The sequence below is a fragment of the Haemaphysalis longicornis genome, unplaced genomic scaffold (genome assembly GCF_048455015.1).
Source record: "Haemaphysalis longicornis isolate Haplotype H1 unplaced genomic scaffold, Haemaphysalis longicornis Haplotype H1 scaffold_3, whole genome shotgun sequence".
Taxonomy (NCBI): Eukaryota; Metazoa; Arthropoda; class Arachnida; order Ixodida; family Ixodidae; genus Haemaphysalis; species Haemaphysalis longicornis.
The window spans coordinates 154562182-154586691 of NW_027526335.1; the positions used below are offsets into that span (position 1 = coordinate 154562182).

The 24510-nt window shown below is 46.3% G+C and overlaps 1 protein-coding gene across 3 annotated transcripts; it reads right to left on the reverse strand.

The window, feature by feature from the left end:
- Positions 1-7468: 7468 nt before the first annotated feature.
- LOC144175150 (uncharacterized) lies at positions 7469-23154 on the reverse strand. 3 transcript variants are annotated; one of them, XM_077704236.1, is made up of 12 exons: positions 22925-23154; positions 22702-22810; positions 22263-22368; positions 20928-21105; positions 19303-19353; positions 18995-19063; positions 17597-17729; positions 16124-16359; positions 13996-14038; positions 11760-11903; positions 9470-9559; positions 7469-8264 (listed from the first exon to the last, which is right to left on the reverse strand). In XM_077704236.1, the coding sequence occupies exons 2-12, from the start codon at positions 22787-22789 to the stop codon at positions 8185-8187; spliced, it is 1218 nt and encodes a 405-aa protein (XP_077560362.1). In that variant the 5' UTR covers positions 22790-22810; positions 22925-23154; the 3' UTR covers positions 7469-8184. The 3 variants fall into 3 exon arrangements, with proteins under 3 accessions (XP_077560362.1, XP_077560363.1, XP_077560361.1); XM_077704237.1 differs by having other exon boundaries at positions 11843-11903; positions 22961-23153; XM_077704235.1 differs by having other exon boundaries at positions 22961-23153.
- Positions 23155-24510: the final 1356 nt, after the last annotated feature.

Below are 24510 nucleotides of genomic sequence, written 5' to 3' on the forward strand. Positions count from 1 at the left end.
CCGACGCATCGGTGATACGCGAACGTGACACGCACATCTTTGTCGTTGCCCAAACCATCGCCTCCCAAACTTAACACCCATTATTAAGCCGCTAAAATTATAGTAGTTTTAAAAGGAAAGCCCGACGCTGCGAGTCATCCTCAGTTTGCCAGTCCTAAACAGTTTTGAATCCACGGCACTGTCACAATGAAAAATATTTAGGAAAAAAACAAGAAGAGAGCGCTTGAGCAATCTCAAAGTTCTGGGTAGTCGAAAAACACTAATAGAGGATGTATTCGCCGCGAGCTCGACATGTAGGTGGCGCCACCGTCGCGCTGCTAGTGTGGATGCTCCGCAGAGCGGCCCGTAGGAATGCACACTGTGGGCGCGCTTCGTGCTTTTTTCTCGCAGTATGAGCGCACGAAAGGTGCAAACAAGAGTGGTATGCTGTAGTTCGGTTCCTCAACGTTCAATGTATAGCATGGAAGCGGCAGTCAGTTTTTATTACTACGCCAAAAAAAGCGACGGCTCATCGGGAATCTCAGAATGGCCGTAATTGTGACAATGAACTTGTACGCTGTGGCTCGTAGCAAGCTCGATCTTTCCCGACTATGGCTTTGAGCCTTCAATAACAGCATAAATAGAAACAAATCAGGAAGCCTCGATCTTTGAAATTCAGTTTACAACGGCAATCTCAATCGCTTTCACTGGTAGCATGACGCATTCTTGCATTTGTGGGATGCCCTGAAATGGTAACACTACTTAACTGCCCCGAAATTCTTTCTAAGAGCTTACGATATTTTTTGTGTGTTCAAAAGGCAACATAAAATTACTGAATTTTGATCAGCGCAGAGATATAAATGTAACCGCTCTAACGGGTTATTTAAATGAAATTTTAGCGACTCTGAAGGAAGGTTTGATGAATAACGGTTTCGGATCACTTATTTACGGCTTTCGTCGCAAGTGAACTTGCGAATTGAATTGTCAACGCACGCAGTACAATCAACATCTCATGTTTAGCTAGGTTTTAGCAAAGTGACAAGCAGGTTTACAGTGTGCAAACCAAGCTTCTGGGACCTCACAGTGAGCACAAATTTTCTGTTACGGCTGCTCTGTTGACCAATTGCGTTCCTTTTAAAACCTAACAGGTGCCTGCAACACTGAGATGTGTTTGCATTCTTGCGTATAAGGTCGCTTACGAACCCTAAAGATGGCAATAAATGAAGTTGCGCTGTTGCAGATGTAGTAAAACATTTCCTTTTTATTTCTCGTTGCGAATCAGCGCAACGGGTTCCCGGTAACTACTTTGTTTTGTAAACTGAATATCGCCTTTGTCTTTTATTTCTTGAGGATTGGTTAAAAAATGAAATTCTGTGCATTTCCTTTTTTTTTCGTGAAGAGGGGGGAGGTCCTGCCAACGGTGCAAGAGCAGAGAGAACAGAACGCACGTAACGCGAAAAGCCAAACTATGGTTATCAGTATTACTTATAATCGAAACTTCACTAGGCGTTGTGTTCTGTAGCGGTGAAAAAGCAGTACTTTAACACGTATTTTCAAAATTAATTAACCCCCCTTTGATCCGAGATTGTCCAGGAATTGTGGCTCGCCTTTTTCAAAAATGTATTGAAAGCAAGCATTGTGGGAAAAAAATTAAAAAAAAAAATCAGCGAGTGAAGGCACACACGCCCCTCACACATGTGGGCAACAACGTGCATTATATTACGCGTTTTCTCCTCTTTCTTTAAACTTAGGTCCACCTTAAGAGGTTAAGACGTGACCATACTGGGCATTTCGTTATGCTGAGAGAGACACGTTTCTGGACAAGGTGATTCATGTCGGATTTGAAATATATGAAAATGACACGAAATGCCACATGACAGACGCAAACTCACAACTGCTTAATTTAATTTACCGAAAAATCCCCCCTAAATACTCTTGCGCATCCGAAACGTATTTTAAATAATACGTAAAATTAGCAACTTAACACAGCTGAATAAATGTTTATTCCTCCTCCTGAGTATAAACAACGACTGTCCAAAAATGGTATTTATGTTAGAAATATACGGGAAGGACACGATCATACAGGCGCTTGCTGGTGTAAAATACGTGTCCGGTAATGTATGGGCGATAGCTCAGGGGTCGTGTGCAGTGTAAATGTTTTTGTTTGTTTCTTCTTTCTATAAGGACACAGCGCAGTTTTACAAGGGTGTGGAATTTGCACGCGTACGCAGGTCTTGTCGCTTCTTACCCGTTTCGCGTACTAAACTTTTAGGCTTTAAATAATCACCACGCCACCTTCAAAAAGCACCCTTCGACGTTCCCGAAACGGCAGACGACTGCACTCAACAATAGGAAAAGTGCAATGTGTGGAAGCAATGTTCACACTCAAGCGGTGACCACGGCGAAGATGTTTCGTGGAATTAAACCAGTGCATTAACCCACAACGGCCGCTGATTATTGCGTTTCTAGAGGAAATGCGCAAGCAGAGGTAACTATGTCATTGCTTACTGCCAAACGAGCACACATATTGGTTGTTTTGTCGTGTGCAGCACGCGTCTTGCGCCGCACGCAACGTGAAAAAGCAGACGACGCGAGAGCGCCATCCACACTAGGAGCGGTTCGTCCCGCCGCCGCCAGGGGCCGACTCTGTTCGCGCTCGGGGCGAATACCTGTTAAATCCAGTTGACTTGTGAGCAGGGATTTCGAGTAGGTCCGTCTGTTTTCGAGGGTGGCTCGAGAGTGAATCCGCTGCAGAGCAACCAATAGCTGATTTAGTGGAGGTCAATGAGTGCAACCAAGACATTACAAAAACTCTGGCACACATAACTGAATGTAGCAGCACTAAAAAGGGGAGAACAGTGGCCAGGAATGAATGCACCTTTCTTTATTTCTCGCTTATATTTTTTGCAGGTTTCAAGCAAAGTTCATTTGCGCAGAAATTTAGGAACACCAGCTTGGGGAGGGTAGAAAGGTATCAAGAAGGCTGCCCTATATGGAATGTTTTATTATCAAACTGCAGTAAATGATAAATCGGACATATTTACCTCAACGAAGACCGAAACTCTGCGCAAAACACGTGAATTACTTACCTCCTAATCTGCGCAGGCTCGCGCGATGGCATGTTAGCGATTTTACTTTTATTTTCTTATCATCATCACTAATATAACTGTTCGTATCGAAAAAATAAAAGCAGACGCTTTTCGCTATCACTGCTTGCACAGGCATACAGCTAAGGGCTGTACTTGCACCAACTTCATTTGGACTCTGTGACAAACGTTCCACAAGCTTATTATGTCTCTGCTAGTAGTTAACTGGTACTTCATAACAGCAGTTGTCCTCACTAGATTCATCTGCAATCGCGCAACTTAGAGTCTTCAAAGAAGTCTTATCAAGGCGCAGCGTAATCCACACGAAATAAATAAATCGCAATAACTCCGAAGTAGGAATTGTCGATTAGCTGCCTTCACTAATATCAGAGTCCGTCAAAGCATTGAAGGACTCTGCTAATATGCACAAACACAATGCTGGGGAAAAAAAGCCCTACGGATTCTTTCAGCCCTGCAATTTTTGTTTCGTGCAAAAATTGTTTTGCTATGTTTTCCCATAGTTTAGCATTTACAAATAGGTTTACAAACAAAAAATTGAGCTGATAGTAAAACTATTTGTTAATTTACAGGCACGACAATTGGTCGTTAGGCAATTAAAAATTTTCTTTCAAAGAGAAATGAATTTTTGTTTTCCGAAAAGCACAGGCACCCGAGCCCGTAGACAAAACACATAACGCTCGCAGTGCACGTATTTATAAACGTGGAGACATTTTGATAAACCAGGATTTCAGTTTCCTCAAACGCTATAGCTTTTGTCCACTATTGTAGTAGTATAAACGTTTATTGGCCACAAATGGTAAAGGAGCGGAGGATGATCTCCTGCGTTGGTCTTGAGGTGATCGCCCCCTTTGGTTGGCGTCCCTAGTCCGGGATGCCATGGCCTGCCGCAGCACGAAGAGCCCGGTTCACCAGACCACGCTGGTTCTCCAGGACCACGCTGGTCAGCACGGCCTCCCACTGCTCCGGTGATGGCGCCAGGACCTCCGGTAGTTCCTTGACGCCCTTACACTCCCACACCATGTGGTATAGGGTGTTGGGCGTTCCGCTGCAGAACTGGCATTCGAAGCTGTATAGTGTGGGGTAAATCATATGCAATTGTGTGGCATGTTGAAAAGAATTTTTCTGAAGTCTTCGTAGTTGTGTTGATTCTTCTCTAGTGAGCTTTGGATGTGGAGGTGGGTATTTCCTTCTTGTAAGCCTGAGGTGTTCCAAGATGTCTTTGCTTTGTTTGGCAATGGGATGGCTGTGTGGCATCCCGGGCAATATGTGTGTTCCCGCCAAGGCAACTGCCCGGAGTGAAAGGTCTCGGGCTACGGCGTCGGCCGCTGCTCTAGGGACTCGTGCCCCGGTGTCCACACGATGTATGTGTCTATTGGGTTTCGGCGTGCTTGGAAAGTCTTGGATAATATTCGAAGCACCGTTGTAGAAATTCGTCCTTTTTGGTAATTCCTGCACGCCGCTTGCGAGTCCGTGAGCACTGTGATTCGCTCTTTGGTTTCCGGCGCTGTGGTGACAGCAAGCGCAACCGCTGCCTCCTCCGCCGAGTCCGTGTCTCCCGTCTTGATTGTTGCCGACGATAGGTGGGAACTTTTGAAGTCTACAACGCTTACTGTATGGGCTCGTTTATTTATTTGTCTTGGATACACTGCCGCATCAACGTATCTTGAGTTTTGATCGTTTCTGTAGGATCCATGTGAAAGCACCAAATTCTTTTAACCCTTTGTTGGACAGCAGGACATATACGTCCCACTTTCTATTTCACGTTCTCAGCCCTGTTGCTCCGTGACAGACCTCGCGTCATTGCGTACGGGTCACTAATTACACGTAGCGACTACAGCAAAGCATTCCACATGCACTTTCGTAACGTTGCCGCTGAATGGAAGCACGCTGCAAGACAAGCAGAATTCTTTGGTTTTTCGTGTCCATTTTTTCAATTTCTTACCGCTTTTCTGAACTACGACCAAGCAGGAAAAAAATTTCCGGTAAGCAAATATTGCCTTTCTTGCACTACAGTAACTACTTACAAACCACAAATAGCTACATTTTGCGAGTTGTTATTTTTACCGTTGTTACCGCAGCAATGTTATTTTTGTATGAGGGTAAGGAGAAATATCTCCCCGCTGAAGAAGCACCGTAACTGGAAGAACTGCCCTGGAATACGTCGACCCTTAGCATGCCTGCGCCCATGAATCAGAGCTTAACCTCCTGGTGGTGGCGCTAGTGCTCAACCAGCAAAAAGAAGTCCACGCTCACTACACATTGAAAGCATGCAATGTCCCACTGTGTGCGAGTTTAATCCAACCAATTACAGCGGCACAACTGGGTCCCAGTTCAGCAAAGTGAACCAACTGGACAGTGGTACATACGGGTCCCACTTTTCCTCGGCAATAAAACGCGTCTTAGGTTTTGAATTTTTGTTTTGTTATAATCAAGAAGCGATAAATAGCTAACCTAGAAGGTTTTGAACATAACGTTTCTTCTCTTGTTGTGTCCATCAAAGGGTTAATTAAAGAGGCCAGAAAGACAAAAGCCTTGAAAGACATATTTTAGCCAGGAAAAGGCGAGAAATATTGAACTTCCAAATTTCGCACGTCTTCAGCAGCAATGTAATAGTGCAAATACACGGAACAGAGTTCTCCGCGTGTTAACAGCCTGTTAGCATTGAGGTGGTTTGGTCAGTGGCTGCCAATTGTGCAGATCCCTGCAACATCATAGGGATCCAACGAGAAAGTAATTAGCGAGTTGCCCCCGCTTCAGCTGTTTCACCCAATGTACAGCTTAGCTGTTGGAAGTTCGTTAAAGTTTACGTCATTGTTACTGGGTCAACTTGATGTTTGGAAGGAACTAAACTTGTACTATTACGTCATCATAGCCCCTTCAACTCAAAAACTTTGCAACTATTAAATTTGAAGCCGGAAGCCTCGGATCTCTGTTTTATCATGAAACAGAGATCCTAGAAAGCGAAAAGCCACAAAGTTTAAGCAGGAAGTTCAACAGCTGATCAACAGAAAGTCCAACGAGGCTTTCACTTTCACAATCTTAAAAACTTCCAAACAGTTGCCATGTTTTGTTAAGTTCTTTGATAGATGTCCACTTCTGTTTTTCCCAGGGCTTCCGACCCGATAACTCGCTGTGCCAAGGCAGGATAAACCGTATTTTCGCGTGTATAACCTGCACCAATAATGCCAAAATTTCAGTGGCAAAGTAGGGGTGCAGATAATACGCGAAGTGTTTCCTTTAGTGCAGCTTCGCGGCAATGTGTGTTGTGCCGTGAAGATGACCTTGTGTACATCAGCGAGGACTGCGGCTCAAGTGACTGCTCTAGCGGGAGCAGTGACACCGAGAGAATTGCGACTTCCGCCTTGCAGTCAGTGTATTCTACTGGCTAAATACACGCTTTTTATGTCTACATAGCGTGTGATGTGTTGCTTGAGCAGTAGCTTTGGTGCAGCCTTTCCTGTATCAAATGCGCGGGCAATATGTGAGGATTTTTTTTTTCTTTTCCGGTGAGCTGAAAGTGGGGGTGCGAGTTATATGCGCAACAACACGGTAGTGCAAGAGGGAGAAAAAACACCTCCTCTTAAGGGCTCTATGATGGTGTGCGCACAATTGTCGGCGAAGAGGCAAACGGCAACCTCCAATCATTCGCAAGGGCCTTGACGAATACAAACTGTGGCACAGACACAGGAGAGCCCCCATCTGTTGTGAAAGTAGAGCGCGCCCGAGTGGTGCCCACAACCTCGTGCTGTGCCTTGACAAATTGGAGCAGCCACTAATCCTCACTCCAGCCCGAAACACCTGACAGACCCCAAGACATTGTTTTCCTGTGGGTACAAGTCACACACTTCCTGTGTACACCCAGCACCACCTACTGAAACAGTTTTTAACTGCTAAATGAACTCCACTGTTCAGCCTCAATGGCCTAGAGGGTAGAAAACCAATGCTTAGTAATGTTTTTTAAAGACCCACTACTTTTTTTTATTCTAAAATGTCCTCTGGGGTCAATTGTACGCATTCTTTTTGTAAACAAGGGTGGTTTGGTGTCTTTTAAATTGGCTTAGAGATTGGGCACTTGATAGCAACACAATGTTCTGCACCACACCATAAGTGCCTGGCTTGTAGCTAGCTTGGAATGGAATACGTATCACCCCACCTTACTGCCTTCCTTGTACCCCAATATGGGTTTGTTTCACTGAATACCTGGCACTTCCCACTTCTGCAAATTCGTCATAGATAATTCGGCTATACTTACTGAGCTCTTACGCAGCAGTAGAGTGTATTGAATCATTGCCTTATAACAAATTCTTTCACCATCCACACACTTTGTTGCAACAAGGGTTTAACGCAAGTTTTTCACCTACTTGAGAAAAAAAAAGGTGCTGTTTCGTGCATAGGCCGCACCGCAAAAGGCGGTGCCTTTATTTCTAAAAAAAATGTGTAGTCGTCATACAAGTTTACATGGCATTCATCAGCATCAAGACATGCGACACTCTATCTTCAATTTAAAAGGAAAAGGAAATAAAATCGTTCCTCCAATCACCAAAACATGGCAATGGAAGAGGCAGCCAATGCGAGCTCTTTGCTTAGCCATTGTAACACTGAAAGCTGCATTGGAGGCACTGATGCTAACGCCTTGCAAACTCTAGCTTGGCAACAAGCGCTCGTTTCTTTCAACCCTGTCTTGCAATAAATTAGAACTTCTAACAGGTCCCTGCCAAAGTGGTCAAAATAGCATTTGACTGTTGTCACCAGGGCACTTGCACCACACATCGGTGGAAAAAGTAAAAGAATGTCTCCCACAAGAGTGGCCCTTGCTGCCTTTCTAAAAGCCATTCTACCCGGACTTAGCTAAAAAAAAACTCCGCCACTATTTAAAACACAGGAAAGGGCCCTGGAAACGGCACACTGACTCACACAAACAGGTAAAAGCAGGAAAAGGGTAAAACATCCACGAGGATAAAACATCGCTACGTCTACTAATGTGCAGGTTTTTTCTAAAAGCACAAATGACAGTCAGATGTCTCTGGTGTGGCTCAAGGCTTGTTGTTTAAGCGGCTCATGAGGAACGAGGACTGTGCGAGATGCCAGGCCGCCATGTTCAGCACCGCCAACCGAGCCTCTCCTTCACTGACACTCGTTCCACCACAGAGGTCAGGTGCAGAGGAGTGACCTGCAGGCCTGTGGACAGGGGGACGACATTTAGTATCTGCAACTTGCGCCGCCCTCACTACATCCTCAGTTATTAAAAGTCCCGGGCCATCTCCACTAACATGAAACCTAGGGAGGGGCGAAGCATGCAGTGTAAAAGTGCATTCTTGGCACCTTGGACTTTTTGCCAATGGAGATGAAAGGGGTGGGGGTAGAGGTATACAGCTTTGCTGTAACAGTCTCTTGCCTTTGATGCACAAAGCTCTTTAGCGCAAGGCGCAAACGAGCGTCCCGGTGTTTTAGTACTGTGACAACATGAAACGATGATTACGATGACGACAGGAGCCGCCAACAGCCCCAGGCCCTAAGCGGCTTTGCCCCTAAAAAAAAATTGGCCACACATTTCCTGCCGTGCTCCAGATGTCATTGAAAAATGACTGTCTTCTGTCGCCTTGACCATGTACTAACTGCCTGTCCTCTCCGCCCTCCCTTCACCCTCTTTTCCTCCCATATCACTCTTCATGCAATATATGCAATGAAGATTTGCTCAATTCAATTTTCTCGCATTCACACCACTCACGCACCATCTGTTTCTGTTCATTTCTGTTGCTTTTGTCTTACCACTCCCTCACATCTTCTCAGAGTTGTTTTTTTTCCATTTGCTACTTGCTCTAAAAACAAACCCAACTTGTTTTTTCAATTAAAAGGACGCTGATACTCTCAATTGTGCAGTACTCTTACTTCGCCTTGAATAACTGAGGATTCCTTTGCCTTCAATAATGTAGACGTTTATGAACCATGGCGGCAGCTTCAGCAGCTTCAAACAGCCTCGCCTATAGATGTTTCGCGTTGATGAGCTCCTCTGCCTGTCTTAGCTTAATTAAGCTAGCTTAAGAGTGGCTATTTGTTTTTAGAATTATGCCAGCTGCTAACGCACAATGATGATTGTGAAATCAGTATGCTAAGGTACTACAGATTGTTAACAACTTGCTCCCACACCGTGCTATCTTGTCAGCTTTCGATGCCCGTTTTCAAGAGTGACTATTGCTTCACGAGGTAAATTCAACAAATCCCTGCAGCCTCAGCCATTTTAAAAGCCACTACAAAGGTACTCCTTCTGTGAGCTTTGTGGAACAGCCAACAATGCACCGAGCCTGCAATCTGAGAAGTGACGATGCTTCAACAGCCCAACTACTGAAACGAGGCGCGCACTGCAATCTGCCATTCGGCCATACCGTGCCTGATCCTCAAAGCGCGCGAACGCCTCAGAGGTGGGGTCAAATGCAGCCGGTCGTCCTCCAACCACTCCTGGCTCTCGTTCAGATCTGAAACATGATGGCATGGTGCGGCATGAACAACGAGCAACATTGGGAAATGCAAGACGTCCCCATTGAAACAAGAAAGAGGCTATGCTGGGTACGGTTACTATATTACTATAGTACGGCCAATTTATCTAAAATATAATATTGTACCTGTTCACCGGTTTCTAGATTACAGGTTCGCATGTTTCTGTAAAAGAGCTACGCAAAAAAATGATAATTTTTTTTCCAGCCTTGTTGCACTCCAGCCACATGACACACCTTATGCCACAAGAAATCCCCACACTTTCGGGGTGCCCCGATGTAGAACGAATTATGGGTTGTATATGCTAAGATATGTTTTGCCTAAATTTCTGAACACTGCGTTTTGTCATGATTTGCCCAATATGCCTTTTTCTATGCTCCGTAGTCATTTCATTCGTGATTCTTGATGCATTGTTACACCCCTCAAAAACATGTGCCTGTTAGGTATATATGTGTGTATCTTTTTCTATTGATTATGCTAAATATTTTTTTTTTGTTAATGTACCGAAGTTTGGTTGTTAATTGTGACCACTTCCGACAAAACGGGTGGCAAGGCCTGTCAAGCGGTGGCTTAACACTGCTTTTTTCCCGCTGCCCCAGTTTTTCCAACTTGTTTCTGTTGTGGAAAAGCTGAAATAAAGTTTCAAAGTTTCAAAGTTATTGCGTTTGCTGGTGTGTACGTCGGACATTGTCAATCTTGTTTTTTACAGTCCCTGATGATGCTGCAATTATGAACAGTTTAGAATAGAAAAAAAGTCGTGTATCTGCTTGCTTCATTGCAAATGGCATTGAAAGACAATAATCGTCTGCTGCCCGCCCCTCGCACTTTTCCTCTCTCGAGTTGCTACTCTCATGACAAAGTGAATCAAGGTTTCTTGAATGCAATTCAACATTCCTGCGTTTGCACTGCTCGCACACACTCCGTTGGGACAGCACTCATCTTTTTCTTGACTTTGTTTCTTCTTCCTGGAACAGCACAAGCGAGGGTTGTGTCCTTTTTGTGCTTCCTTTCATCTTCCTAACGCATCATTTTTCCTCTCTTTGCTTTTGTAAAAACCAATCCACGTGTATTGCCAAATAAAGGAATGCGGGGACTACAGGTTAAGAACTTACATTTTGCCTCGAATGTGCCCGAGGTTTCCTTTGTGATACATAACGGGTACATGTTTGACTGATTCCAGCAACTTCAGGAGTTTCAAACAGTTCTGCGTATTAATACCTACGTTTTCTTGACAAGTTGTTTCAACTTTTGGCCGGGATGCTGAATCGCAGGACAGTCAGACGTGCAGACAGACCACAATTGAAATGAAGCCACTTGGGCGGTTCCTTCCTCTAGAACCAATCATGGGCTAGATAACATTGATAACCGTATATCGCGACTATTAAATGACATGATTGTAGAAAGTGTTAACATAGACAGTATTTCCATATCCGCATTAAAGCATTATTTTATAAATTTCCATTCTTGAATTGTACATAAACATTGTGGTTAAAAGCATAGTGACACGTGAATAAATGTATGTGCTCTAATTTTGTTGTGTTTTTGCTCGGTTTTCCATTTCCAATTCATAGCTTTACTTGACTGAGTCGTAGGCTGCTGTCACATTATTTCTCGTTGAACATGATACGGTTCGTATTTTGCACATTATAGTGTTGTCTTATGTTTCAATATTTTTGGGCTAGTTCATTTTTCTTTTTTTTTTGCATACTTGATTTCTTTCTTTCTCTCCTAAATTGTGTCACTGCAGTAATTTTTTTTAGAAATATGCAAGTTAGCAGTGTTTTTATCGTGTTTTTTCTGCATTCCTGTAGTTGACATTTTCTATCATTGCTGTTTTCAGTAACGTTACACAGTCTGCTACTCTACCAAACAAAGTGTTTTTTTCATTCCATTAAGAGCTGCACTCTGCCTAGCTCACTGCCTTGTAAGGGGAGATGGGACCCCGCCAAGCTGATATAGCATCAGCTTTCTGTCCCCTCTCCCTGCATATTTTTCGTGCTGTGTAAGAAATGCAAAATAAACTGAAACTGAATTTTTGCATTTGAGCAGCCTAACAAAGTCTACCGCCTAGCAAAAATTCCTCGGGCCGAGCTCAGCCGACAACTATAGTTGTGCGGTGCCACCGTGCTGGCTATTGGTTAGGCAAGCCATGCACTAAACAACAAAGTTACTAGTTAGTACCTGTGTGGTCGTGGCGACCCCAGCCAGGCTGGCCGTAAGAGCATCCACTGCGGACAGTCGCATGCGGGTCATGGCTGACTTGCCTTTGGTTGGGCTGTTCTGGCCACTGGTTGACGTTACCGACGTGAACGTTGCCCTGCCACCCTGCAAAGGAGCAACAAAAGCGACTAGACTTTTTAGCAAGGATGTGCCTCAATGGTTGGGGACTTTTATCCTGCTCAATCTGGCTTTGGGCTCCCCAACGCGCTCAATCCTTCCAGTTTTATTTGTTACACACGCAGTTACGTTAATCCCACCAATGCATGATGTGTTGCACGACTGAACTGTAACACTTTGTTGTTTGGCATGCATACGAGCCCCTTCAGAGACATGCGAAACTCGTGTGCGAGACTGTTCTATCTCAAAGTTGGCTGTGCGGCAAATTACTAGCTTCCCTTGAACTTTTCAAGTCGACGTGCACGCTAACTTACATTTTGTCTTGTGTAGTAATGGAAATTGACAGTGCTGCTCGAAATTTACCAATACACTTTTCCCGCCCAAAGGAAGAAACCACTCTGGACGCTTATACTGCAGTGCAAACCAAAGCAAGGTGAAAGTAATACAGTTGAACCCCTTTATAAGAGACACGTACCGGGGAGCAGTTTCTGTCTCTTATACGAGATGTCTCTTATAAGCAGGGAACCATGTTTTCACTTACTAATCTGACCCTAGTTCAATGTGGGCACCGTATGACTAAAATAAGCTCAAAAGAATGCTGTAGCATGTTGCAAAAGATTCATTATAATTCATGTTTGGCCCCCAGAATTTATGAAACAGTTCTGAATCTTTATTTGCTTCATGACTGTATTTACACTGTTTTTTACAACCGATTCTACAAGCTTTCTTTCCTTTCACTGTTTGTGGAAGATGAATCGTAGATGTTGAGTTCACAAGCCTGATGAATAGCCAGAGTGCGCAGCTTCTTCCGCTGTGTGCTCAGGCTATTCATTACGCTGGCAGGACTCAACATCTGTGATGCTTCTTGATTGGGAGCTACGCGAGTGGGAGAGTCCGCACGTGCAGTCGCGCTCCAATGGATGGCAGCAAGCTTCAATCACTTCTGTAAGTTGCATTCCCATTGGCAGGGCTTCTCAGTGTCATTTCATAGCTGACTGAAGGTGTCTGCCGTCCACCTGTGTTTCCACAATGGAAGCAACTGCAATTAGTGACTGGTGGCACTGCATCTGAAGTTAAAATGTCTGTTACAAGCGAGATTATTGATTGAAGTTCAAGGATGACTTGTCCCTTATAACCAACTGTCTTCTACATCCGATGTCTGTTATAAAAGAGGTCAATTTAATGGGAAAGATAGGGCAGCCAACCATGTGGGCGAATAGTGTCTCTTATACCCATTTGTCTCTTACATCAGTGTCTCTTATAACGAGCTTCAACTGTACGTGCGCCACGCGTACATGAAAAATTGACATTATGTGTTTAAGGCCTTAAAATACCGAATGACATTATTTAGGCCGGCCGTGCTACAAGTGAAAACGCAAAGGCATTAAATGCATTGGGCATGATGGTGATCATGACCAAAAAGAGAAATGCACTCATATTTTAGACGTTTTCAGCGTAGAGGAAAATGTCTTACGAGGATTAAAAATGTTTTTTTTTTGTGAAAGAAAACATTCTAAGGAATAGTGGTTTTTAAAAAACGGTGTGAGCCATCTCTAAAAGTGGCTTCAGCAGCTGCCGTCGCCTGCCAGTGGTGGCTAAATACGAAAAATTCAAAAACGACGGGGGGTAACACAATGTTTTGCCTTTGGCTGCTGTTTTAAAGACCTTCGTCTTCTTCAGCACTTTGGCACCAAGAGTGCACAAAAAATAATCTTATTTCAAAGTTCAGCTACTTTTCCGCATCAACAATCTGGTGCTGAGAGTTTGGTTAGTATTATATTTGGTGCTCACTGCGTTCGAGAGTAGGCAGATGTAAGGTGTTCGTGAAGGCGAATGAGTTGTGCGGAACTCCTTTAAACCAAAAATGACATTTGAGCGAATGGTATTAGATTTTTGCGCGTAGCAGCGAATTAACGGCATTAAAACTTACAGCATTAAGCACTCAGTTGTCATTTTTCAGATACGTGTGGCACAATATAACTTAGTTCTTATAAAGAAAGTCACGATCTGAAGTGCAGAGACAGCAGCTCTCCTCCCCCCCTGTGCCACTGGGGCAGAGAAGCAACGCAACAGCACTCACTCTCACTGGGGGCTCCACATGGGGGGTCACCTAAGGGGTTGTCCTGGAAAGGAAATCAGACTGCTGTCACACAACCTCCACATGCAACCCCAAAGCAAATAAAGTAATTCTGGATCAAGTAATTTTACTTTCCCACAAATTACGGCACCTTGCTTTAAAATGTACTAGTGTGCTAGCAGTTGCGAAACTTGCAGTGCAGTTCTATGAAAAGTACAGCCAGCAATGCTTTACCCTCCTGACGAGACTCGGAGACATGGTACTCTTTCACAAATCATAAAATGCAAGAAGCACAGCCTGCCTTGTTTCTTGCCTTCTGTTGCTAGAAACATGGCCCAAACAGCCTGGTGACAACATTGCCAAGTTCTTTGCCAAAACTTCCATCGTCCTAGCGTCAGTACACTACACTACCAGGGAGTCTAGCAAATTATTATTCTCTGACTTTTCCAGGTTTTCCCCGACAATTTCAGGTAAAATTCCCTGACTGCAGTAGAGGTGGAGACATTTTCTAGACCATTAGCACAAAACGCAAAGCATTGTTTTATTTACAGGGCGCAAGCACAAATTATTCACCACAGATTACAGCTGCTGACATGAGTGTCTATCATTGCACAAGGTCTGTGCGAACGCAAATCTGTTCTTCCTGTATAAGAGCGTCAGCCATTTCACAAGGGTTCTCGAAGCACACATCTTACTTTTTTAAAGGAGTACGGACACGAAATTTTCGTGTCACGTTTTTTTCGCTGCTACGGGTGCCTATTATCCCACTAATCATAGAATGGCACATTAGACGGTCGATCGCAGTGTAAACAATCATTTACGGCGTCGTTGATTTGCGTTAGTTTCGGTTTCGACAAAATAAACGCCAAGCGGCCGCCATGACAGGAGGTAGCACGTGACATCACCATTCTTGTCGCACCGCAGCCAGTCTGGACGCGCGCGCCCAGACCAGCCGTAGTCTTCACCATCCCTGCGCGCCTGTGCAGCATTACGTCAGTCCCAAAACCATGGCGTGTACACATGGTGCAACAGCGCACGCCAGCTGCAGCCAGTGCGTCAGCTACGTCGCGCGAGCCCTGACGTCGGCAGTTTGGGGCAAGTAGCAGATGATGTCATGCTGGCCCGCTCGGGGCTTTCTCGTGCGGGCAGAGATTAAAATGGATTTAAAATAAGTTATGCTGAACGGCTACTGTTGAAACTTGCTGGCAGGTATCTCCGGATAAAAAGGAAGCATTTTACAGAGTTATCTCAGGTTTTAAATTTTGCGTCACTACTCCTTAAAGAGTGTCAGTTTTTGCGGGAGACTGGCTTCTGTTAGTGATTATCTAAGCAGCCTTCGCTTCTTTTCTTCTAGTCTTTTGACAACAGCAGCCACACTGTTCTTGTTTTTCTCAACATCTGACTCAACCTGCATTTCTGTCTTCTTAATCCGTTTAAGTTCGCCCAGTCCCGATTAAAGGAGCACTTTTTTGCCACTGACATCGTCACTGAAGAGACTTCACTTGTGGAAGCACAATGCAAACGCAACACCGAGGGAAGGTAACACGGTTAAGACAGAAGACTGAGCACAAAAACAACAAACGCGTATACCCACCATATCCAGCGCACACTGCTGAAGGTTTGCCAGACAAATGAGGTCTCAGGACAAACTTTTCCGGGGCCAAATTTGTCAACTCTGGCGCTCCTACCTGCCCCACTGGCTTGGATTGGATTTGTCTGCATTGGCTGCTCCCTTTGCATCGATTCGGGTGAGCAGAGTCTGCGCTCCACTCTAGGTAGAATTTATTTATTTCTAACTCTATCAAGTTTTCTGGTCATTTTCCCTGACTGGGTTAGCATTTTGACAACATTCTCTGATGATTCCTCGGTTTTTCGTGTAGATAACATTTCCCTGACAATTCCCGGTTACCCCAGTTGCTAGACACCCTGACTACTCTCCAAGCACAAATGAAATCTCAGCACATCCGTGAAAACAACCGTGTGCTAAACCTTCGGCACACAGGTGCTTTCGCTTTTCGCCTTCATCAGAAAAGCAGCCACTGCGGCCGCAGGCGCGTCCCTGGGCTCAGCAGCACAGCGCCTTAGCCACCACAGCGGGTCAGAAAATGAGGAGGGGATGACGTCAACTCACGGCAGCGGCCGGGCCGAGGACGGTGCGTACGGCATGCGCCCGATCCTGCAGGAGACGCACATCCTGGGCATCGACAATGCCCATCCTGCGGATGTCCTGGGCCGTGAAGAGCCACAGGCAGCCTGGGTCCACCCCCTGCCGGAGCAGCATTTCGGCGTAGATGGGCACCTTGAATGCAGCCAGCCCGGTCCCCGCCAAGAAGGTCAGCCACGTGCGCAGATCCGGTCGCTGGATGCCTGCGCAATCGTCCGAGTGTCTTGCCAACTACCCCAACTACCAGTTTTGCCAAGCACAATGCACAGTTCAATGGCGAAACGACGACCCCTGTTCGAAGGAGCCACAAAGACAAAATACAGCAGAACCTCGTTGACACGTAAAAAAAAAAAGCGAGGGAGAAACACACAATGTGGGAAAACGTACTACGCAGTAAGAAACGTACTGTGGTAAATTTTTAGTGTTAGCATTTGAGAGCATAGTACTAACTGGGAAATCATATGAACCGAGAACATATCATCGCCGTTTTACTGTACAAGAACTAGCCTCGCGTAGCTCACACAGCTCCACGCCAGCCACAAAAGGTGGTTTTTAACCGTAAAAACACAGCAAATATCGAAGAACTTTCGAATTTCACGCTAGAGGGATGTAATATGAGCAGGAGTGACATATTATGGGCACGGCCTAAAGACAGTTATTGCTTAATTCGTGGTTCCTCAAAGTGGGTTCCACGGAACCTAGGGGTTCTGCAGGCCCCTCCTCGGGGTTCCGCGAGCCACTGATAAATTTTCCCTGGTTCCAAACGCGCCTAGTAACTTAGATGGCGAACCCTAGGTGCGATCGATCTGAGAAACCTCCATTACTCATGCCCGACTGTCAGTAAGCACATCTCAGCGCATAACAGAAAAGCGCGAGCTGCTCAATAAATCCCGCCAGCAGATTGTAGCCAGCCAGACTCCGAAAACGGGCCGCGTGGTTAAGCTATTGCACTTGAATCTCAGCCTTATATTACCCCCTAGTGCATTTCTCCTGTTTGGAGATAGGTGCCGCTAGCGTACGCGCTCATGTGAAGTCGACATTCACGTGCAATAAATTCAAAAGCAAGCAAGCTTGCTTCCTTTTGAATTTATTGCACGTGAATGTAGCGTGAATGGAATGAAAAATGGCGAGTGCGGGGGGGGGGGGGGGTGGGGAGTTCCGGTTCCTGGGCACTTAACAGAGCTTAGCAGGGTATCCTGGGACCAACATGCTTGAGAACCCCTGGGCCTTAACTCAATGTTTCCCAGTTTGAACAGCAGGTACTGCTGGAGACAAGTTGCCTTTTCAAAAGTAAACGTCCAGCTAAGTTCACTTTTTGTCCCTTAGGTGGTGTGCCAGTACACATGCTGTTCATTTACTGTGAAGAAGGGGTGCAGGCAGGACCCTGAACCTGGAGTGGAGTTTTGCAACTGGTATGTATCATGGAACCCTGAGACTTACCAAGCTCTTGCTCGGAACTGGTGGCAAAGGGACGCCCAGGGCATGGCTGGAATCCCTGGTGGCGGGCCGGTGTGTTGGTGCTCAGGGGGTTGCCCTGGATTTGGAAGTTGCTCGGGAGTTCCCGCAGTGGTGCCTGCAAAGGAACAACAATCCAAGCCAAGCCAAGCCCAAAGTTAGAAGCCAGCCCGAACATTTTGAGCCAAACACTGAAGAGCAGCTGCCCTTCTTTGCACGTCTATCCGTACACTCTTTCTATTCTCTCCCCAATTTAATACTGCCCATGTTCAAAGCACAGTGAAATTTGCTTCGTATGCCGCATTGCAGCAGTGGGCCTGAAAGCCTAGAGAGTCAGAAAACTTTTTGAAAATTTGGTTAGGCTGCGTTTCAATCGAGTTTTACTTTTTTTGAAAGTGAATAAGAACGCCACTACTGCGCCACCCTGCATCACCCGTTCTTTCTCGTTCCTTCATTTCTTCTTTCCTCGTCACACAAGTAACCCCGCCACCTTGACTGGTGCACACAACAGACAGCTTTATTGGCCACCTGTACACACTTGGAGTGAAGCTGCAAGAGTGCCTAAAAAACGGCAAGGGTGTATGAAGCGCAGAGCACTTTAGGGGCTAGCCTTGTCGCCGTAGCTCGCTCACTAGACCCAAGTAGCGCCATACGTCGTTCTGTCATCGTGGCGTCCCGCAGAGGCTTCGAAAGCCAAGTGGTTTATATAGTCACAAGCGTTCGAAGCTCGTGAACCAGTGGCACTTGTCATACATCTCCCTGTTGTTTAGCACAAAGAAAACTGCAGGAAAATTTGAGGTAAAATATACGTAGTTAACTGGCAGCACCTGCGTTTATTTAGTTAGGAACGCCCGTTGGGTTGGTTTTTACGATAGTAAGCGAAAAAAAGTGGCAGTGCAACACCGGCATGTGCAGGAGGAAAAGCAAGCACAAAAAGAACAGAACTCCTGCTGGCGCAGTTTCAGGCAGGGGGTGTGCGAGCAGTGCGAAGGCGGGAAATTTGAATTGCATTGGGTGGCAGCAGTGAGCGAATAATGGCGCTGCAGCCCATTATGGTCCAATCCCGTGTACTTTGTTGCTTAGTAAGCTAGCTAGCCACGTTGGGACCATTGGTGTGCCCAAAAGAATCACTAGGTTTAACAGAATCAAACTGGTGCTCTATGCACTGCGGCTACAGCTGCACTACGATGTGCACAATAGTAGAGAGGACTTGTTCTCCGCCTCAATCCAAAAGTAAATAAATAATCATCCACTCATTGGTCGGAAACTTTACCTGAATCCTCGTTCACAGCTACCCCGACACTTTAACCACTGAGCCACTGTGGTGGACGAGCTCACAGTTAGAAGCAGGAGAGGATAGAGAAACAATCATTTCAGACTCACCCTTGCTGATGCCTTGGGACCCCCTTTAGGTGCTAGTGCTGGAGGGTTGTTGGCGCCCACCTGGTAATTCTGTACCAAAAGAATGGATAACATCAACAAGAAAGAAGACAGTGTATATAAACACATGCACAAATAGATCTGTCGTCTTGAACTACACAAAAATTTGCGTTTAAAACTACTTTTCCCAACAGCTTCTAAAGGCTTGTACAATTGAGCAAGAAATGTGCCATAACAGCTGGTGTGGTGATGTGCACAGCCGTTTTACAGAGTAACGCTCACTCCACACTGTAATGAGCGTATAAACTCACAGTGCGTTGGGCTCCTTGGGCATTCCAGTTGTTCCTGTTCTGCTGCCCAGTCTTGAACAAAGGAAGGAAGAAAGAAAGAAAGAAAGAAAGAAAGAAAAAAACTCAATTAGGTTATGAAGTGTGCACAATAAGAATGCCGCAAGAATGGCACCACAGCAGTTCCAACCTACACATATCAACTCCCTGTATACCTAGCTTCTTGGCGAGCCCTGTAACGACCTTAAAATGTAATTTTTCAGGATGCTTATTGCTTCCTTGCACCAAGTCTTCGCAAAGTTTGATCATGAGGGACACATGCACTGCCAACACCACTTCCGGTAAGTGTGAACCTTTATAATACAGGGCATAAAAACAGATGCACCCACGCTGTCCAAACACAGCAACATACAGTCGAACCTCACAAATTCGAAGTCGCATAATTCGAGCCAACGGATAATTCAAACTGGCCCATTGGTCCCGGCAAAGTGACGTGTATTTGAATGGGGGAAAGCTCTCGCTAATTGAAACCTGAAACACGTGCCACAATTATTTCAAACAATATTTCCTGACCACACAGATTACTTTAGGTGATATTCGAAGCCCAAGGCCAAAGTTCGATGCGTCACTGGCCTCCGCAGCCTCCCAATCCTGTAACCGCATACGTTGAGGCAGCTGGCATAAACCAGGCCGCCTCGCTTTGCACGCTTGTGGAGGCGTGGTCCTTTTTGTTGCCTTTTTTTTTTTTTGTACTTTTGCAGCGCACAATTAGTGAAAGTGCACTCCGAAAGACATTCAATACCGTCTGCTCTATCGCGCATGCATTTCTGATACTGGTAGCACGCGCTGTACCGCCAATCCAAGGGACCACCGCTAGTTCGAATCCCGGCTAATTTTAACAGATTTTCTATCCCCTTAGAGTTCGAAATGATGAGGTTCGACTGTACATGTATTTCAAGCCTCACCCTTTCCACACTATCTCTGTTCTATCAATGCTGATGTGCTAAGATAGGCCTAGTTGGCTGCTGTCATTGCGAAATGTCATGAACACCACAGTAGCAAACAGGATGCAGAGAGAGGGCATAGGACCTGTCCGTCATCGTGCTGCATATGATAATTCGCTATTTTATTTGGAACTTAGAAGGATTATTTTGCATCAGAAGCGCGCTTACGTGCTTTGAAGGCGAAAGACTGGCGACACTCGTTACCAGCTTCGTTACTGCTACATTGTATTTGCGTCTCTTCCATCGCTTTCGTTGCTTCGTCTTACTGCGCAAGCTATGTCAGCAAGCCGACCGGCACACGCCACAGCTTCCCTAGAATCGGGGTTCTGTGCGGCTGGTGCGCACTTGGTCTGCTCACATAGTATACACCGTTCTACAACTTTTACATTTCCAATTTACAGTTTTGTGAAGCGGGTACAATGTCCCCTCAAAGCTCCCTTCTGATTCTGGGCCAATCGTCCAAGCAAAATATGTGCCACAAAGAAAGGAACGACGACTAACTTTTGTTCTACTGCTCGCAACTAGTTGGGGTAGCACAGTTGGTAGAGCGTTGTCACTCTTCATAATGGCGGCCATTTTCTTGACTGGACAACAAAGGCGCTGCTTTCCAAGGCTGGGGCACTGAAAGCGCTCGCCTTAACACACCTTGCGGTACGGATGCACCTGCCAGTGGCACGGCCGCTGAGCGTGCTGAGACTGGCGACCCCTCATGGGGCCTGCACCACGACGGTTCTTGCTCGGCTTCTGTTGGGCCACCAGCTTTGTGACGTGCGCCGTGGCAGCGTTGTGGGCCCCGTACGCCGTGACAGTGCCATCCAAATGCCTGGGTTCAAGAGGAGTACATGACGACACCACTGTTAAAGTGCTCTGGGACATTTGCTCAACCTGGGACGAATACTCGTACGGTCAAACCTGGTTATAAAAAAGGATTCTCAGGACAGCAAATTAGTTTGTTATATCTAATAGTTGTTGCAATGGTAGAGCTAAAAACTGGCTCTAACTAATCTACAATCTGGCTCGCGCAAAAATACTCGATACAAAAAAGCATTTTTTAGGCTTCGAGACCACAATAAACATGGTAACCCTTACCTTTCTCATTGTTGCCCATCAAGCTCAATGACCCGGAACATGAGAACGTGAAATTACTGCAGAACAAAGTTCACTTGACAAAACAGGCTTGCGTGTATTTATTTGAGGAAGGATGTGATCTTCAGCTGGCGGCTACTCACAGCACTGAGCAGGATGGAGTTTTCCGCAGTGGCGTTCTACAAAAGGGCCTTTATACTTCTGCAGTTTTGGATACGGGAGGGTTTTTCCATTCCAAGTAGCTTCTCAGCCTACTGGTCAAACATTTCTTCGTTATATCCGATATCTCACAATTTCAGTTTCATTATAAAAGAACAAGTGTCACTGGAGTGAAGCGTGACCAACCAAAGTTCGCATTTGGCTGGCTATAGTCGATAATTTGCGATACGAGTGTTCATTATAACGACGTTCAGCTGTAGCATCTCACTTGCTGTCCCCGAAACACAAATGCACTCTGCATGAGTGGTTTTACTAGAAATTCTTTAACGTTTTGGTGGTTGATTGGCTATGAGGTTTAACGCGTCGACGCTACACGTGCGCTACGATGCGCGCCGCAGTGGAGGGCTCCGGATTACTTTGACCACCTGGGGATCTTTAACATGCGCCAAAATCTCAAACACACGGGTGTTTTCGCTTTTCGCCTACATCATAAAAGTAGCCACTGCGGCCGGGATTGAAACCATGTCCTTGGAATCAGCAGAACAACACCTTAGCGGATAAGTGCTGTCTAGAGTCACTATATTATATTTATATATCATTGAGCCGATGTATTGGGGAACAGACAATCAGCTGTTTTCAGCATCGGCATAAACCTCCACACCAACAACCTAAAAAAATTTCGCATTTTACGGCCCGGGAACAAGCTAAGCAAGAGAGTGCCAACCGTATACTTACCTGTGTAAGGCAACGACATTGGGGATGCTTTTGAGAAAGGCCGTCAACGAGGTGTGTCCCAGTCTCCCGAACGGTATCTGGTATCCAACTATCGACCGGTACTCGCCTGTTAAAACGATAACAAGAATCGATAATGAACAGCTCGCAAAACCGACGCAGCCTACGCCTTTTACCACAGCGACTAGGGTCAACCGCCGCTGACGACACGCCGTTTGCGTTTTCCGATCAACCAACTAAAAGCGAGCTAAACATTTGAAGCACTACAAGGCTTGCAGGAAAAGGCCGGATAGGAGTAGTGGCCGTCGAGGTAAGGGCCTACCAACCAGCGTCAAATAGACATTCCCCTGTCATCGTGAGGTGGTGCTTCGTGGTTAAAAAAGGCAGAATAACCGCGCAGAGCCCAGACTCGTGACTCCCAGGCTTCGTGCCGTGCTCTCACCGTCCAGGCGTTGCAAGGAAAGTCCTTCCCGCTCCGTAGCGAGAATGGAGCCGATGACTGCTTCCACGTCGTCACGGTCGGTGGACATGCCTCCAGGGGAAGCGTCGAGCTAGGGATGAAAATACCCGTCAGCAAAAAACGAGCTTGCAACGCACTGAGCCAACCTAAATTAGGTAGCGGTTAATGCAAACGCCTTCTTCGCAGGAACAAAGCCTAGGAAGACCTTAGCTTAGGAGGTGTAGCCGAGGAGAGAACCAACCTGTGGTAACAAACGCCGCTGACGGGTGGAAGCCTCTTCACTGCTGATATAACCAGCTCGTAACGATGCAAATTTATCAGCGGTAATGAGCGAGCACTGCACCGCGCGAAGTACGCTCACAGAACAGTACGCTCGCGCCACTCGCGCGTTTGTCTCAAAACAGAACACGTGACTGGCCAAGCTGACCACTGGGAATAATGGAGGTATGAAAATGACAAAGTATACTAGATCGCTAAAGCTGAAGGAACCAAAGGTTATTGAAGCCAATGTACGAAATTGCCATTGTTACTGATTGCTACGTAACTTTTATATAAAATGAATAAATTTGAATGCAGTTTAAAAGGTGGAGAACGACCAGGAATCGCTGCTGCTCCTCATTCAGTTTGTCTCAGTTTTGTCGATGATGATGATGATGAGAGCCTACCTGCATCTTTTTTTATCTTAGAGGGACACCTCTCTGAGGTGTTACACTGGGGCAGGGCAGCGGTTTAAAAACCATTTGCCTCCTCCAGTAAATGGGAGTTTGCAAACTTGCTACAACAACATTACGATAGCATACGCCTGTCTAAAAACAAAAAAATCTCCCCACCTCCCCGAAGGGGATCGTGGGGGAATGCGAATGCATTGGGTGCACCGAATTCTTTGCGGTATCGTTGCCGCGAGGGATTCGACTTCACCGACTTCCATCGCTATCAAGGCGCCAGTCGGCAAGCAGTCACGGCACAGAACAGGGAGGATTCACGGAGAGAGGCGCGCGCTCCCTGCATTTATATGCGCAGCGAGCGGAGAGGGGTACGCGGAGAGGAGAGAGAGACCCGCGCCAGCCCGCGCGCGAGCTCTCTCTCCGCCCCGAGCTCCGCGATGCGAGCGCCCTCACACGCCGAGCGCGCTCCTCCTCTCCACTCACTCTCCGCTACTCCGCCCGAGCTCCGCGATGCGAGCGCCCTCCCTGGGGTACGCGGAGAGGAGAGAGAGACCAAGTCTAGGTGGTGTTGGAGAGACCCGCGCCAGCCCGCGCGCGAGCTCTCTCTCCGCCCCGAGCTCCGCGATGCGAGCGCCCGCACACGCAGAGCGCGCTCCTCTTCTCCCCTTGCCCTCCGCTACTCCGCACCTGCTCCGGTTGCTAGGCGCACGCCGCTCAACGACGCAAGACAACCTGCGGCTAAGAAATGCATTCGCATTTAAAACACGTCCTGTCCTAACATGCTTACATATGAGACGCGTGACTTGACGTGTGCGGCGTGACTATTCGAGGTTGGGAGAGAGATTACACTCTAGTGAAGGGAACAAAGGGCAGGCGGATGATAGAGATTAGGAGACGTACAGATAGGAGGGGCCCTTAATCAAGGGCCCGTATCGACAGCCCCCTCCCCCCCTTCACGCCAGGCGGGCCAAGATGGTCTGGTCTCCGATGACTCTCCAAGAAATTGTAATTTTTTTTAAATACCCTTGAAAAGTCTCATTACCTCCGTGTTTGCCTGTGATCAGCTAATCATGAAGGTTCACCACAGTCAAATTTCTGACCATTTGTTAACAGTTTACGATATTCC